Genomic DNA, 13,198 nt, shown 5'->3' with positions numbered 1-13,198 from the left:
CCACGGCCACTCACGTGTCCACTATCTCCAAGGATGGAGACTCCAGCACCTCTTCCACTCTTTCACCACCCTCACACTGAACAAGGCTTGCCTTCTTTGCCCATGGAATTCCACTTGTGCCGTGGGCCTCTTGTCCTGCCACTCATCACAAGCCTCTTGTGTGCAACCCTTCAAGGAAATCCAGAATAGAATCATTAAGGTTGGAAAAGACCTCTAAGATCACCAGTTCCAACTGTCAACCCAACACCCCCAGGCCTCCTAAACCATGCCCTGAAGTGCCACGCCTACACTTTTTTTAAACACCTCCAGCGATGGTGACTCCACCACCTCTCTGGGCAGCCTCTTCCAATGCCTGACCACCCTTTCAGTAATACATTTTTCCTAACATGCAATCTAAGCCTCCCCTGATGCAGCTTCAGGCCATTTCCTCTCGTCCTATTGCTAGTACCCTAGCAATAGAGACCAATGCCCACTTCACTACAGGCCACTTTCAGGCAGTTGCAGAGGGCGATAAGGTCACCCCTCAGCCTCCTCTTCTCCAGGCTAAACCCTGCCAGCTCCCTCAGCCACTCCCCAGCACACTTGTTCTCTAGAAACTCCTCCAGCTCCGTTGCCCTTCTCTGGACACACTCCAGCACCTCAAGGACCTTCTTGTCCCAACAAGCCCAAACGTGAGCCCAGCATTCGAGGTGGGGCCTCACCAGAGCCAAGCACAGGGGCGCCATCCCTGCCCTGCTCCTGCGGGACACACTATTCCTCATACAAGCCCAGATTATGTTGGCCTTCTTGGTCACCCGGCCACACTGCTGGCTGATGCTCAGATGGCTGTCAGCCAGCACCCCCAGGGCCTTCTCCGACATGCAGCTTTCCAGACACTCTTCCACAAGCTTGGAGCGTTTCATACGGCTCTTGTGACCCAAGTGTAGGACCCAGCACTTGGCCTTGTTAAGCTCATACAGTTGGCCTCGGCGCAGTGATCCAGCCTGTCCAGAATCCTCTGCAGAGCCTTCCCACCCTCAAACAGATCAACACTCCCACCCAACTTGGTGTCGTCTGCAAACTCACTGAGGGCGTACGCAATCCTCTCAACCAAATCACTGATAAAGATATTAAACAAGACTGGCCCCAACACAGAGCCCTGGGGAACCCTGCTCGTGACTGGATGCCAACTGGATTCAGTTCCATTCACCACAACTCTCTGGGCTCGGCCATCCAGACACATTTTTACCCAGTGAAGAGACCACCTGTCTAAGCCATGAGCCTCCAGCTGCTCTAGGAGGATGCTGTGGGAGACAGGGTCAAAGGCCTCAACAAAGTGCAGATAGATAACATCCACAGCCTCTCCCTCATCCACTGGGTGGGTCACCTGGTCAAGAAAGAGACCAGGTAGGGCCAGCAAGAGGCTGCTTCCATGAAGCCATGCTGGCTGGGCCTGATCCCTGGTTGTCCTGCACATGCCTGGTGAGCGCACTCAGGATGAACTGCTCCATAATCTTCCCCGGTACTGAGGTCAGGTGGCTGGCCAGTAGTTCCCCGCATCCTCCATCAGAGGTTCTGTTTGGAGAACAGGAGGCTGAGGGGGGACCCCATTGCTCTCTACAGCTTCCTGAGGAGGAGAGGGGCATGGGGAAGTGCTGAGCTCTTCTCCCTGGCACCCAGTGAGAGGACTGATGGGAATGCTTCAAAGCCATATCAGGGGACTTTCGGAATTGACATTAGCAAACATTCCTGGGAGGGTGGTCAAACACTCGGACAGGCTTCCTAGAGAGGCGGTCGATGCCGCAAGTCTGTCAGTGCTTAAGAGGCATTTGGACAATGCCCTTAATAACATGCTTTAACTTTTGGTCAGCCCTGAAGTGGTCAGGCAGTTGGGCTAGAGGATCACTCTAGGTCCCTTCCAAGTGGACTCTTCCAAGGTGACTCTTCTAGTCCAGGCTAGGCAGCCTATTCTGCTTCCTCAACCCTTTGCCATGCAAGCATCCCCTCGAGGTTTGGCATGAAAGCATCCCCTGCCTGCCTGCCTCTCCCACTATACTTGGGCCTCCCACGGGACTCACCAGCTCTCCCAGAGCTCACCAGCCAGGCGCCCGCACTGCAGCCTTCCCTCACCACAGCCAGCTGCTCCCTCAGCACCCTCAGCCATCAGCCAATCAGGACGCAGCTAACAACATGCCCACCGGGGGTGCCTAACAGCCTGCCAATCGGGCGGCGGCTGACAGGCGCCAGCTGCTGCAGCAGATCCTGGAAGTTTCCAGAAGGCTCCTGTCAGGACCCCAAAATCAACACGTCGGGCACAAGAAATCAAACATCTTCACCAAACGGCCCCCAGAACCGCTGCTGGGAGGGGCGGGGGCTGAATGAGGGGCTGAATGACTAGAAATGCTGCTGACAACCGAACCAAAGGCCTCAGGCAAAAGCAGCTGGGGCACTTGGAGGGGTCAGGTGGAGGGAAAATGCCATGATCTAATAACTAAAACATTGTCATCAATATGTACATCAAGAAGGCACCCTGCCCTTCTTGCACATGCTGCAGGGTGCCAGGGACACGTGGGCGGGGTCCCCTTTCATGGTCCCCCCTTGCTGTTGTCCCCAGCCCAACCACCTCCAGTCCTTGGCACAACATCTTCTCTCACAAAGTGGAGCCAGGACCACCCACACAGTGTTCCTGTCCCCATCCCCAGTTGGCGCCAGGACCCTGGACAACCTAGGTGCCCAGGTCACCTTGCTGTGGGGTCCTCAGCTGACCCAATGCTGGACTAGGGCTGCACTCTCCGCCTGGCTGCACGGTCCCCATTCCACTTACATGGGAGCCCCTAGCCCATGGCCTCACCTTGCTATGGGGTCCCCAGATGATCCCTTGCAGGGGATCCCCAACGCCACCATCCCCTCTGCGCTGCAGGGTCCCACAGTGCACGTGGTCTCCAGGCCACCATCCTCCCTGCCTCAGGGGCCATGCACCACCTCTACAGGGGACCCCAAGTCACCACCCCTCTGCACTGCGCTCACCATCCTCCTCACTGTGGGGACCCTGAGGCACAGCATGGGGCACCGAGCACCGGCCCCACGAACAAGCCTGTCACCCTGCTCAGCTCTGAAGATGGGCCTCAGTGCGGGGATGGCCGGGGCTGGACACCAGATGACTACCAAGACGCTCTGTCACTCCCTTTCCTCAACTGGACTGAAGACGACAAAAGGCTCCTGAGTCAACATAAGGACAGGGAGCGATCACTCAGCAATTACCATCACGGGCAAAACAGACGTGCCTTGGGGAAATTAATGTAGTTTTTTGCTAAAAGTCAGAGTAGAGTAATGACAAATATAGACAAAACCTAAAACACCTTCCCCACCCCTCCCTTCTTCCAAGGTTCACTTTACTCCTAATTTACTCCACCTCTTCCCCTGAGCAGCGCAGGGGGATGGGCAATGGGGGTTGTGGTCAGTTCATCACACGGTGGTTCTGCTGCTCCTACTACCTCAGTGGGAGGACACCTCACATGCTTCCCTTTCTCCAGCACAGGGTCCCTCTCATGGAGACAGTCCTCCATGAACTTCTCCAACGTGGATCCTTCCCACAGTGTCAAGTTCTTCACAATGCCACAAGCATAGGTGCCTTTGACAGGGTGCCATCCCCCAGGAAGAGAGGGCTCCAGCGTGGGTTTCCCACAGGGCCACAAGCTTTGCCAGCAAACCTGCTCCAGCGTGGGCTCCTCTCTGCATGGGGCCACAGGTCCAGCTAGGAGCCTGCTCCAGCACGGCATTCCCACGGGGTCACAGACTCCATTGGGCATCCACCTGCTCCGGTAGGAGGCCCTCGGGGGCTGCAGGTGCATATGTGCTCCACCGTTAATCTCCATGGGCTGCAGAGGGACATCTGCCTGCAGACCCCAGGACACTGCCAAAACCTTGCAATATAAAGACAATTCACACATCTACAAGCTCACGAGCAAGAGGGGCACCAAGGCACACACAGAGCACACAAAAAGGGAAACGCCAGGCCTAAACACACCTTCGTCACCTGGCAGCAAGGCCGGCAGAGAGCAAATGCCATCGATTTTGCAACACTTAACACACGGCACACCTCAAAAACCCGACCAGACACCCAGGCTTCCAAAGAAATGGGCACCCCTCTTCACAACGCACCAACAAATTACATCACAAATGTGCCATGGCATGACCTCACTGACAATACCACAACTCTATGATCCTTTGGTCATGTTTCTCAAATGCCCTGACATGCACATTCCATGCAAATCCTGCCAAATACCTACTCTCACTTAAAAGCTGCCGCCAGGGTCAAGAGCACACGTCCTCAGGAGGAGGACAAGAAAAGGGAGCGTTGCAGGAAGGAATACACACCCCACCTCATTACCGTCCAGCCAGTAAGATTAACTTCCTCACAATTTTCTCTACATGTTCCCCCGAGCAGCGCAGGGGGATGGGGAATGGGGGTTGTGGTCAGTTCATCACACGGTGGTTCTGCTGCTCCTACTACCTCAGTGAGAGGACCCCTCACACGCTCGCCCTGCTCCAGCACAGGGTCCCTCCCATGAAGACAGTCCTCCATGAACTTCTCCAACGTGGATCCTTCCCACAGTGTACAGTTCTTCACAAACCGCTTCGGTATGGATCCGTTCCATGAGACTCAGACCTCCAGGAAGAGAGTGCTCCAGCGTACGTCCCCCACAGGCTCACAAGCTTTGCCAGCAAACCTGCTCCCGTGTGAGCTCCTCTCTGCATGGGGCCACAGGTCCTGCTAGGAGCCTGCTCCAGCACGGCATTCCCACGGGGTCACAGACTCCATTGGACATGCACCTGCTCCGGTAGGAGGCCTCCAGGGGATGAAGGTGCATCTCTGCTCCACTGTAAATCTCCATGGGCTGCAGGGCAACAGCCTGCCTCACCACAGTCTTCTGCAGGGGCTACAGGTGGATGGATACCTGCCAGTTGGCATTGGCTCTATCGGCCATTGGGGAAGCTTCGAGCAGCTTCTCACAGAAGCCACACTGCACATCCCAGGACACTGCCAAAACCTTGCAATGTAAACACAGTTGACACATCTACAACCTCACAAGCAAGAGGGGCACCAAGGCACACACAGAGCACACAAAAAGGGAAATGCCAGGCCTCAACACACCTTAGACATCTGGCAGCAAGGCCGGCACGGAGCAAATGCCATGGAAGGGGCAGTGGCTTACGCCCAGCACACCTCAGAAACCAGACTTCCAGGCTTCCAAAGAAATGGGGCCACCTCTTCACAACGCACCCACAAACCACATCACACAAGTGCCATGGCATGACATCCCTGATGACACTCCAACTCTCCAATGTTTTGGTCATGTCTGTCAAATGCCCTGACACGCACCTTCCATGCAATTCCTCCCAAATACCTACTCTCACTTAAAAGCTGCCGCCAGGGTCAAGAGGACACGTCCTCAGGAGGACAGGAAAGGAAAAGAGAGTGTTGCGGGAAGGAATCCACACCACACCTCATTACCTCCCAGCCTCTGGCATGTAACAGCCACTTGCTGCAAAACGCCGTCATGCGCAAAGGCTGTCCCGCCCCTCAGGGACCAGCATAAAAGCCGGCCCAGCACCTCTCTCCCTCACACACGCTCCTCACACCTTCTCCTCCATCGTCAACAAGGTGAGTCTGAACCCCCTTCCCCTTCTTCTCCTGACCCACCTCGTCCGGCTCTTCCAGCACGCTCTGCCCCCAGACTCAGCAGTCCTGACGCCTCCCCACACCCACGCTCCCCACAGCCCCACCCCACAACTCCACGCTCCCTCGCCCTCCTGCAACATTGACCCTCGCACCCCCACGCCCCTACGCTTTCTCAACACCCTCTCTTCCAGGGACCCTCCAGCCCACACACATGGCCTGCTACGACCTCTGCCGCCCCTGCGGACCCACCCCGCTGGCTAACAGCTGCAACGAGCCCTGTGTCAGGCAGTGCGAGGACTCCCGCGTCGTCATCCAGCCCTCCACCGTGATGGTCACCCTGCCAGGACCCATCCTCAGCTCCTTCCCACAGAACACCGCCGTCGGATCCTCCTCTTCGGCTGCTGTGGGCAACATCCTCGGCTCCCAGGGAGTGCCCGTCTCCTCCGGCCGCTTCGGCTACGGCTACGGCTATGGATTTGGAGGCCTGGGCTGCTACGGTGGCATAAGGGGCTGCTACCCCTGCTAAGGGCCCCCACGTGGCACCTCCAGTCTCTTGCTGACACGTGGACCTGCCCTCCACGGCTCCTCCTTTCAAGGCACCAAGCAAGGAAGCAGGGAATGGGCCAACCCAGCCTGCCTGGCTACATGACCCACGCACCTCCTCGTCTTGTCCTACTCCCTTTTTTGCATCGCCCCTTCTGCTATCTCCAGTACTCACCGATGCAATCACTTGCTCACAAGATAAGGACCAGAGGGGATCTCCGGTGTGCAAGGCTCGAAAATCTTGCTTCTCTGGCAAAATGTCTCTCACACACGGCACTACGGCTGATGGTTACATTACCTGCACCTCAGACCGCTTCCCTTCCACTTGGCGCTCCTGCCTTTTCACTCTCTTTTTTCCAACAATAAAGTTCTCCTCATCCCAGCCCGAGACGCCTCCTCTTCCCTTCTTCACCCAAGGCTCCTCCAACCTGACCCAGCACAAAACCAGGCCTCAAGTTGCCTTTGGGGTGGGTGGAGAAGGGTCACAACACCTGTCCTAGGAATTGTGCCAGCTGGCACAAAGATAAGTCTGTACAGGTCATCACCGTGAGTGAGAAAGGGCCACAAGGCCTCTCCTACGAACACCACCACCAGCAACAGCACAGACTGGCACCTGGGGGCTGCTGGAACATAAGTAAGCACTTTACAAGAAGGGCTGGCTGGAGCAGGTCGTCCAGGACCACGGCCACTCACGTGTCCACTATCTCCAAGGATGGAGACTCCAGTACCTCTTCCACTCTTTCACCACCCTCACACTGAAGAAGGCTTGCCTTCTTTGCCTGTGGAATTCCACTTGTGCCGTGGGCCCCTTGTCCTGCCACTCATCACAAGCCTCTTGTGTGCAACCCTTCAAGGAATTCTAGAATAGAATCATTAAGGTTGGAAAAGACCTCTAAGATCACCAATTCCAACTGTCAACCCAACACACCCAGGCCTCCTAAACCATGCCCTGAAGTGCCACGCCTACACTTTTTTTAAACACCTCCAGCGATGGTGACTCCACCACCTCTCTGGGCAGCCTCTTCCAATGCCTGACCACCCTTTCAGTAATACATTTTTCCTAACATGCAATCTAAGCCTCCCCTGATGCAGCTTCAGGCCATTTCCTCTCGTCCTATTGCTAGTACCCTAGCAATAGAGACCAATGCCCACTTCACTACAGGCCACTTTCAGGCAGTTGCAGAGGGCGATAAGGTCACCCCTCAGCCTCCTCTTCTCCAGGCTAAACCCTGCCAGCTCCCTCAGCCACTCCCCAGCACACTTGTTCTCTAGAAACTCCTCCAGCTCCGTTGCCCTTCTCTGGACACACTCCAGCACCTCAAGGTCCTTCTTGTCCCACAGAGCCCAAACCTGAGCCCAGCATTCAAGGTGGGGCCTCACCAGTGCCAAGCACAGGGGCACCATCCCTGCCCTGCTCCTGCTGGACACACTATTCCTCATACAAGCCCAGATTATGTTGGCCTTCTTGGTCACCCGGCCACACTGCTGGCTCATGCTCAGACGGCTGTCAGCCAGCACCCCCAGGGCCTTCTCCGACACGCAGCTTTCCAGACACTCTTCCACAAGCTTGGAGCGTTTCATACGGCTCTTGTGACCCAAGTGTAGGACCCAGCACTTGGCCTTGTTAAGCTCATACAGTTGGCCTCGGCGCAGTGATCCAGCCTGTCCAGAATCCTCTGCAGAGCCTTCCCACCCTCAAACAGATCAACACTCCCACCCAACTTGGTGTCGTCTGCAAACTCACTGAGGGCGTATGCAATCCTCTCAACCAAATCACTGATAAAGATATTAAACAAGCCTGGCCCCAACACAGAGCCCTGGGGAACCCTGCTCGTGACTGGACGCCAACTGGATTCAGTTCCATTCACCACAACTCTCTGGGCTCGGCCATCCAGACACATTTTTACCCAGTGAAGAGACCACCTGTCTAAGCCATGAGCCTCCAGCTGCTCTAGGAGGATGCTGTGGGAGACAGGGTCAAAGGCCTCAACAAAGTGCAGGTAGGTAACATCCACAGCCTCTCCCTCATCCACTGGGCGGGTCACCTGGTCAAGAAAGAGACCAGGTAGGGCCAGCAAGAGGCTGCTTCCATGAAGCCATGCTGGCAGGCCCTAATCCCTGGTTGTCCTGCACATGCCTGGTGAGCGCACTCAGGATGAACTGCTCCATGATCTTCCCCGGTACTGAGGTCAGGTGGCAGGCCAGTAGTTCCCCGCATCCTCCTTCAGAGGTTCTGTTTGGAGAACTTGAGGCTGAGGGGGGACCCCATTGCTCTCTACAGCTTCCTGAGGAGGAGAGGGGCATGGGGAGGTGCTGAGCTCTTCTCCCTGGCACCCAGTGAGAGGACTGATGGGAATGCTTCAAAGCCACATCAGGGGACTTTCGGAATTGACATTAGCAAACACTCCTGGGAGGGTGGTCAAACACTCGGACAGGCTTCCTAGAGAGGCAGTCAATGCCACAAGTCTGTCAGTGCTTAAGAGGCATTTGGACAATGCCCTTAATAACATGCTTTAACTTTTGGTCAGCCCTGAAGTGGTCAGGCAGTTGGGCTAGAGGATCACTCTAGGTCCCTTCCAAGTGGACTCTTCTAGTCCAGGCTAGGCAGCCTATTCTGCTTCCTCAACCCTTTGCCATGCAAGCATCCCCACGAGGTTCTCAGGTGCACAGCCTGGTGCAGCATGCACGCCTCCCATTTGCCCTCCACTGCGTCTAATCCCACTCTGGCCCCACAAACACTGCGCAGAGAAATGGCCTCACCCCTCGCCACTCACCCCAAAGCAAGACCCCGAAGGCAGTCGCTCACCAGCCTCCCCTGCCTGCCTGCCCCTCCCACTATACTTGGGCCTCCCACGGGACTCACCAGCTCTCCCAGAGCTCACCAGCCAGGCGCCCGCGCTGCAGCCTTCCCTCACCACAGCCAGCTGCTCCCTCAGCACCCTCAGCCATCAGCCAATCAGGACGCAGCTAACAACATGCCCACCGGGGGTGCCGAACAGCCTGCCAATCGGGCGGCGGCTGACAGGCGCCAGCTGCTGCAGCAGATCCTGGAAGTTTCCAGAAGGCTCCTGTCAGGACCCCAAAATCAACACGTCGGGCACAAGAAATCAAACATCTTCACCAAACGGCCCCCAGAACCGCTGCTGGGAGGGGCGGGGGCTGAATGAGGGGCTGAATGACTAGAAATGCTGCTGACAACCGAACCAAAGGCCTCAGGCAAAAGCAGCTGGGGCACTTGGAGGGGTCAGGTGGAGGGAAAATGCCATGATCTAATAACTAAAAATTTGTCATCAATATGTACATCAAGAAGGCACCCTGCCCTTCTTGCACATGCTGCAGGGTGCCAGGGACACGTGGGCGGGGTCCCCTTTCATGATCCCCCCTTGCTGTTGTCCCCAGCCCAACCACCTCCAGTCCTTGGCACAACATCTTCTCTCACAAAGTGGAGCCAGGACCACCCACACAGTGTTCCTGTCCCCATCCCCAGTTGGCGCCAGGACCCTGGACAACCAAGGTGCCCAGGTCACCTTGCTGTGGGGTCCTCAGCTGACCCAATGCTGGACTAGGGCTGCACTCTCCGCCTGGCTGCATGGTCCCCATTCCGCCTACATGGGAGCCCCTAGCCCATGGCCTCACCTTGCTATGGGGTCCCCAGATGATCCCTTGCAGGGGATCCCCACGCCACCATCCCCTCTGCGCTGCAGGGTCCCACAGTGCACGTGGTCTCCAGGCCACCATCCTCCCTGCCTCAGGGGCCATGCACCACCTCTACAGGGGACCCCAAGTCACCACCCCTCTGCACTGCGCTCACCATCCTCCTCACTGTGGGGACCCTGAGGCACAGCATGGGGCACCGAGCACCGGCCCCACGAACAAGCCTGTCACCCTGCTCAGCTCTGAAGATGGGCCTCAGTGCGGGGATGTCCGGGGCTGGACACCAGATGACTACCAAGACGCTCTGTCACTCCCTTTCCTCAACTGGACTGAAGACGACAAAAGGCTCCTGACTCAACACAAGGACAGGGAGCGATCACTCAGCAATTACCATCACGGGCAAAACAGACGTGCCTTGGGGAAATTAATGTAGTTTTTTGCTAAAAGTCAGAGTAGAGTAATGACAAATATAGACAAAACCTAAAACACCTTCCCCACCCCTCCCTTCTTCCAAGGTTCACTTTACTCCTAATTTACTCCACCTCTTCCCCCAAGCAGTGCAGGGGGATGGGGAATGGGGGTTGTGGTCAGTTCATCACACGGTGGTTCTGCTGCTCCTACTACCTCAGTGGGAGGACACCTCACATGCTTCCCTTTCTCCAGCACAGGGTCCCTCTCATGGAGACAGTCCTCCATGAACTTCTCCAACGTGGATCCTTCCCACAGTGTCAAGTTCTTCACAATGCCACAAGCATAGGTGCCTTTGACAGGGTGCCATCCCCCAGGAAGAGAGGGCTCCAGCGTGGGTCTCCCACAGGGTCACAAGCTTTGCCAGCAAACCTGCTCCAGCGTGGGCTCCTCTCTGCATGGGGCCACAGGTCCAGCTAGGAGCCTGCTCCAGCACGGCATTCCCACGGGGTCACAGACTCCATTGGGCATCCACCTGCTCCGGTAGGAGGCCCTCGGGGGCTGCAGGTGCATATGTGCTCCACCGTTAATCTCCATGGGCTGCAGAGGGACATCTGCCTGCAGACCCCAGGACACTGCCAAAACCTTGCAATATAAAGACAATTCACACATCTACAAGCTCACGAGCAAGAGGGGCACCAAGGCACACACAGAGCACACAAAAAGGGAAACACCAGGCCTAAACACACCTTCGTCACCTGGCAGCAAGGCCGGCAGAGAGCAAATGCCATCGATTTTGCAACACTTAACACACGGCACACCTCAAAAACCCGACCAGACACCCAGGCTTCCAAAGAAATGGGCACCCCTCTTCACAACGCACCAACAAATTACATCACAAATGTGCCATGGCATGACCTCACTGACAATACCACAACTCTATGATCCCTTGGTCATGTTTCTCAAATGCCCTGACATGCACATTCCATGCAAATCCTGCCAAATACCTACTCTCACTTAAAAGCTGCCGCCAGGGTCAAGAGCACACGTCCTCAGGAGGAGGACAAGAAAAGGGAGCGTTGCAGGAAGGAATACACACCCCACCTCATTACCGTCCAGCCAGTAAGATTAACTTCCTCACAATTTTCTCTACATGTTCCCCCGAGCAGCGCAGGGGGATGGGGAATGGGGGTTGTGGTCAGTTCATCACACGTTGGTTCTGCTGATCCTACTACCTCAGTGAGAGGACCCCTCACACGCTCGCCCTGCTCCAGCACAGGGTCCCTCCCATGAAGACAGTCCTCCATGAACTTCTCCAACGTGGATCCTTCCCACAGTGTCAAGTTCTTCACAAACCGCTTCGGTATGGATCCGTTCCATGAGACTCAGACCTCCAGGAAGAGAGTGCTCCAGCGTACATGCCCCACAGGCTCGCAAGCTTTGCCAGCAAACCTGCTCCCGTGTGAGCTCCTCTCTGCACGGGGCCACAGGTCCTGCTAGGAGCCTGCTCCAGCACGGCATTCCCACGGGGTCACAGACTCCATTGGACATGCACCTGCTCCGGTAGGAGGCCCCCAGGGGATGAAGGTGCATCTCTGCTCCACTGTAAATCTCCATGGGCTGCAGGGCAACAGCCTGCCTCACCACAGTCTTCCGCAGGGGCTACAGGTGGATGGATACCTGCCAGTTGGCATTGGCTCTATCGGCCATTGGGGAAGCTTCTAGCAGCTTCTCACAGAAGCCACACTGCACATCCCAGGACACTGCCAAAACCTTGCAATGTAAACACAGTTGACACATCTACAACCTCACAAGCAAGAGGGGCACCAAGGCACACACAGAGCACACAAAATGGGAAATGCCAGGCCTCAACACACCTTAGACATCTGGCAGCAAGGCTGGCACGGAGCAAATGCCATGGAAGGGGCAGTGGCTTACGCCCAGCACACCTCAGAAACCAGACTTCCAGGCTTCCAAAGAAATGGGGCCCCCTCTTCACAACGCACCCACAAACCACATCACACAAGTGCCATGGCATGACATCCCTGATGACACTCCAACTCTCCAATGTTTTGGTCATGTCTGTCAAATGCCCTGACACGCACCTTCCATGCAATTCCTCCCAAATACCTACTCTCACTTAAAAGCTGCCGCCAGGGTCAAGAGGACACGTCCTCAGGAGGACAGGAAAGGAAAAGAGAGTGTTGCGGGAAGGAATCCACACCCCACCTCATTACCTCCCAGCCTCTGGCACGTAACAGCCACTTGCTGCAAAACGCCGTCATGCGCAAAGGATGTCCCGCCCCTCAGGGACCAGCATAAAAGCCGGCCCAGCACCTCTCTCCCTCACACACGCTCCTCACACCATCTCCTCCATCGTCAACAAGGTGAGTCTGAACCCCCTTCCCCTTCTTCTCCTGACCCACCTCATCCGGCTCTTCCAGCACGCTCTGCCCCCAGACTCAGCAGTCCTGACGCCTCCCCACACCCACGCTCCCCACAGCCCCACCCCACAACTCCACGCTCCCTCGCCCTCCTGCAACATTGACCCTCGCACCCCCACGCCCCTACGCTTTCTCAACACCCTCTCTTCCAGGGACCCTCCACACCACACACATGGCCTGCTACGACCTCTGCCGCCCCTGCGGACCCACCCCGCTGGCTAACAGCTGCAACGAGCCCTGTGTCAGGCAGTGCGAGGACTCCCGCGTCGTCATCCAGCCTCCCGCCGTGCTGGTCACCCTGCCAGGACCCATCCTCAGCTCCTTCCCACAGAACACCGCCGTCGGATCCTCCTCATCGGCTGCCGTGGGCAACATCCTCGGCTCCCAGGGAGTGCCCGTCTCCTCCGGCCGCTTCGGCTACGGCTACGGCTATGGCTTTGGAGGCCTGGGCTGCTACGGTGGCATAAGGGGCTGCTACCCCTGCTAA

The 13,198-nt window shown here is 56.7% G+C and overlaps 2 protein-coding genes across 2 annotated transcripts; both read left to right on the top strand.

Moving 5' to 3' along the window:
* The first annotated feature begins 5,873 nt into the window (after positions 1–5,873).
* LOC135312236 (feather keratin 1-like) lies at positions 5,874–6,188 on the top strand. Its single transcript, XM_064445377.1, has one exon. The coding sequence runs from the start codon at positions 5,874–5,876 to the stop codon at positions 6,186–6,188; it is 315 nt and encodes a 104-aa protein (XP_064301447.1).
* Positions 6,189–12,883: 6,695 nt separating this feature from the next.
* On the top strand, positions 12,884–13,198 carry LOC135312235 (feather keratin 1-like). The gene has a single exon (XM_064445376.1). It carries the CDS (start codon positions 12,884–12,886, stop codon positions 13,196–13,198), a length of 315 nt encoding a protein of 104 aa, XP_064301446.1.

The sequence above is a fragment of the Phalacrocorax carbo genome, chromosome 2 (genome assembly GCF_963921805.1).
Source record: "Phalacrocorax carbo chromosome 2, bPhaCar2.1, whole genome shotgun sequence".
NCBI lineage: Eukaryota > Metazoa > Chordata > Aves > Suliformes > Phalacrocoracidae > Phalacrocorax > Phalacrocorax carbo.
This window is presented reverse-complemented; position numbering and strand designations above follow the sequence as displayed.

Coding starts and splice junctions, on each gene's coding strand:
- LOC135312236 (XM_064445377.1), top strand. CDS start 5,874: ATGGCCTGCTACGACCTCTGCCGCCCCTGCGGACCCACCCCGCTGGCT.
- LOC135312235 (XM_064445376.1), top strand. CDS start 12,884: ATGGCCTGCTACGACCTCTGCCGCCCCTGCGGACCCACCCCGCTGGCT.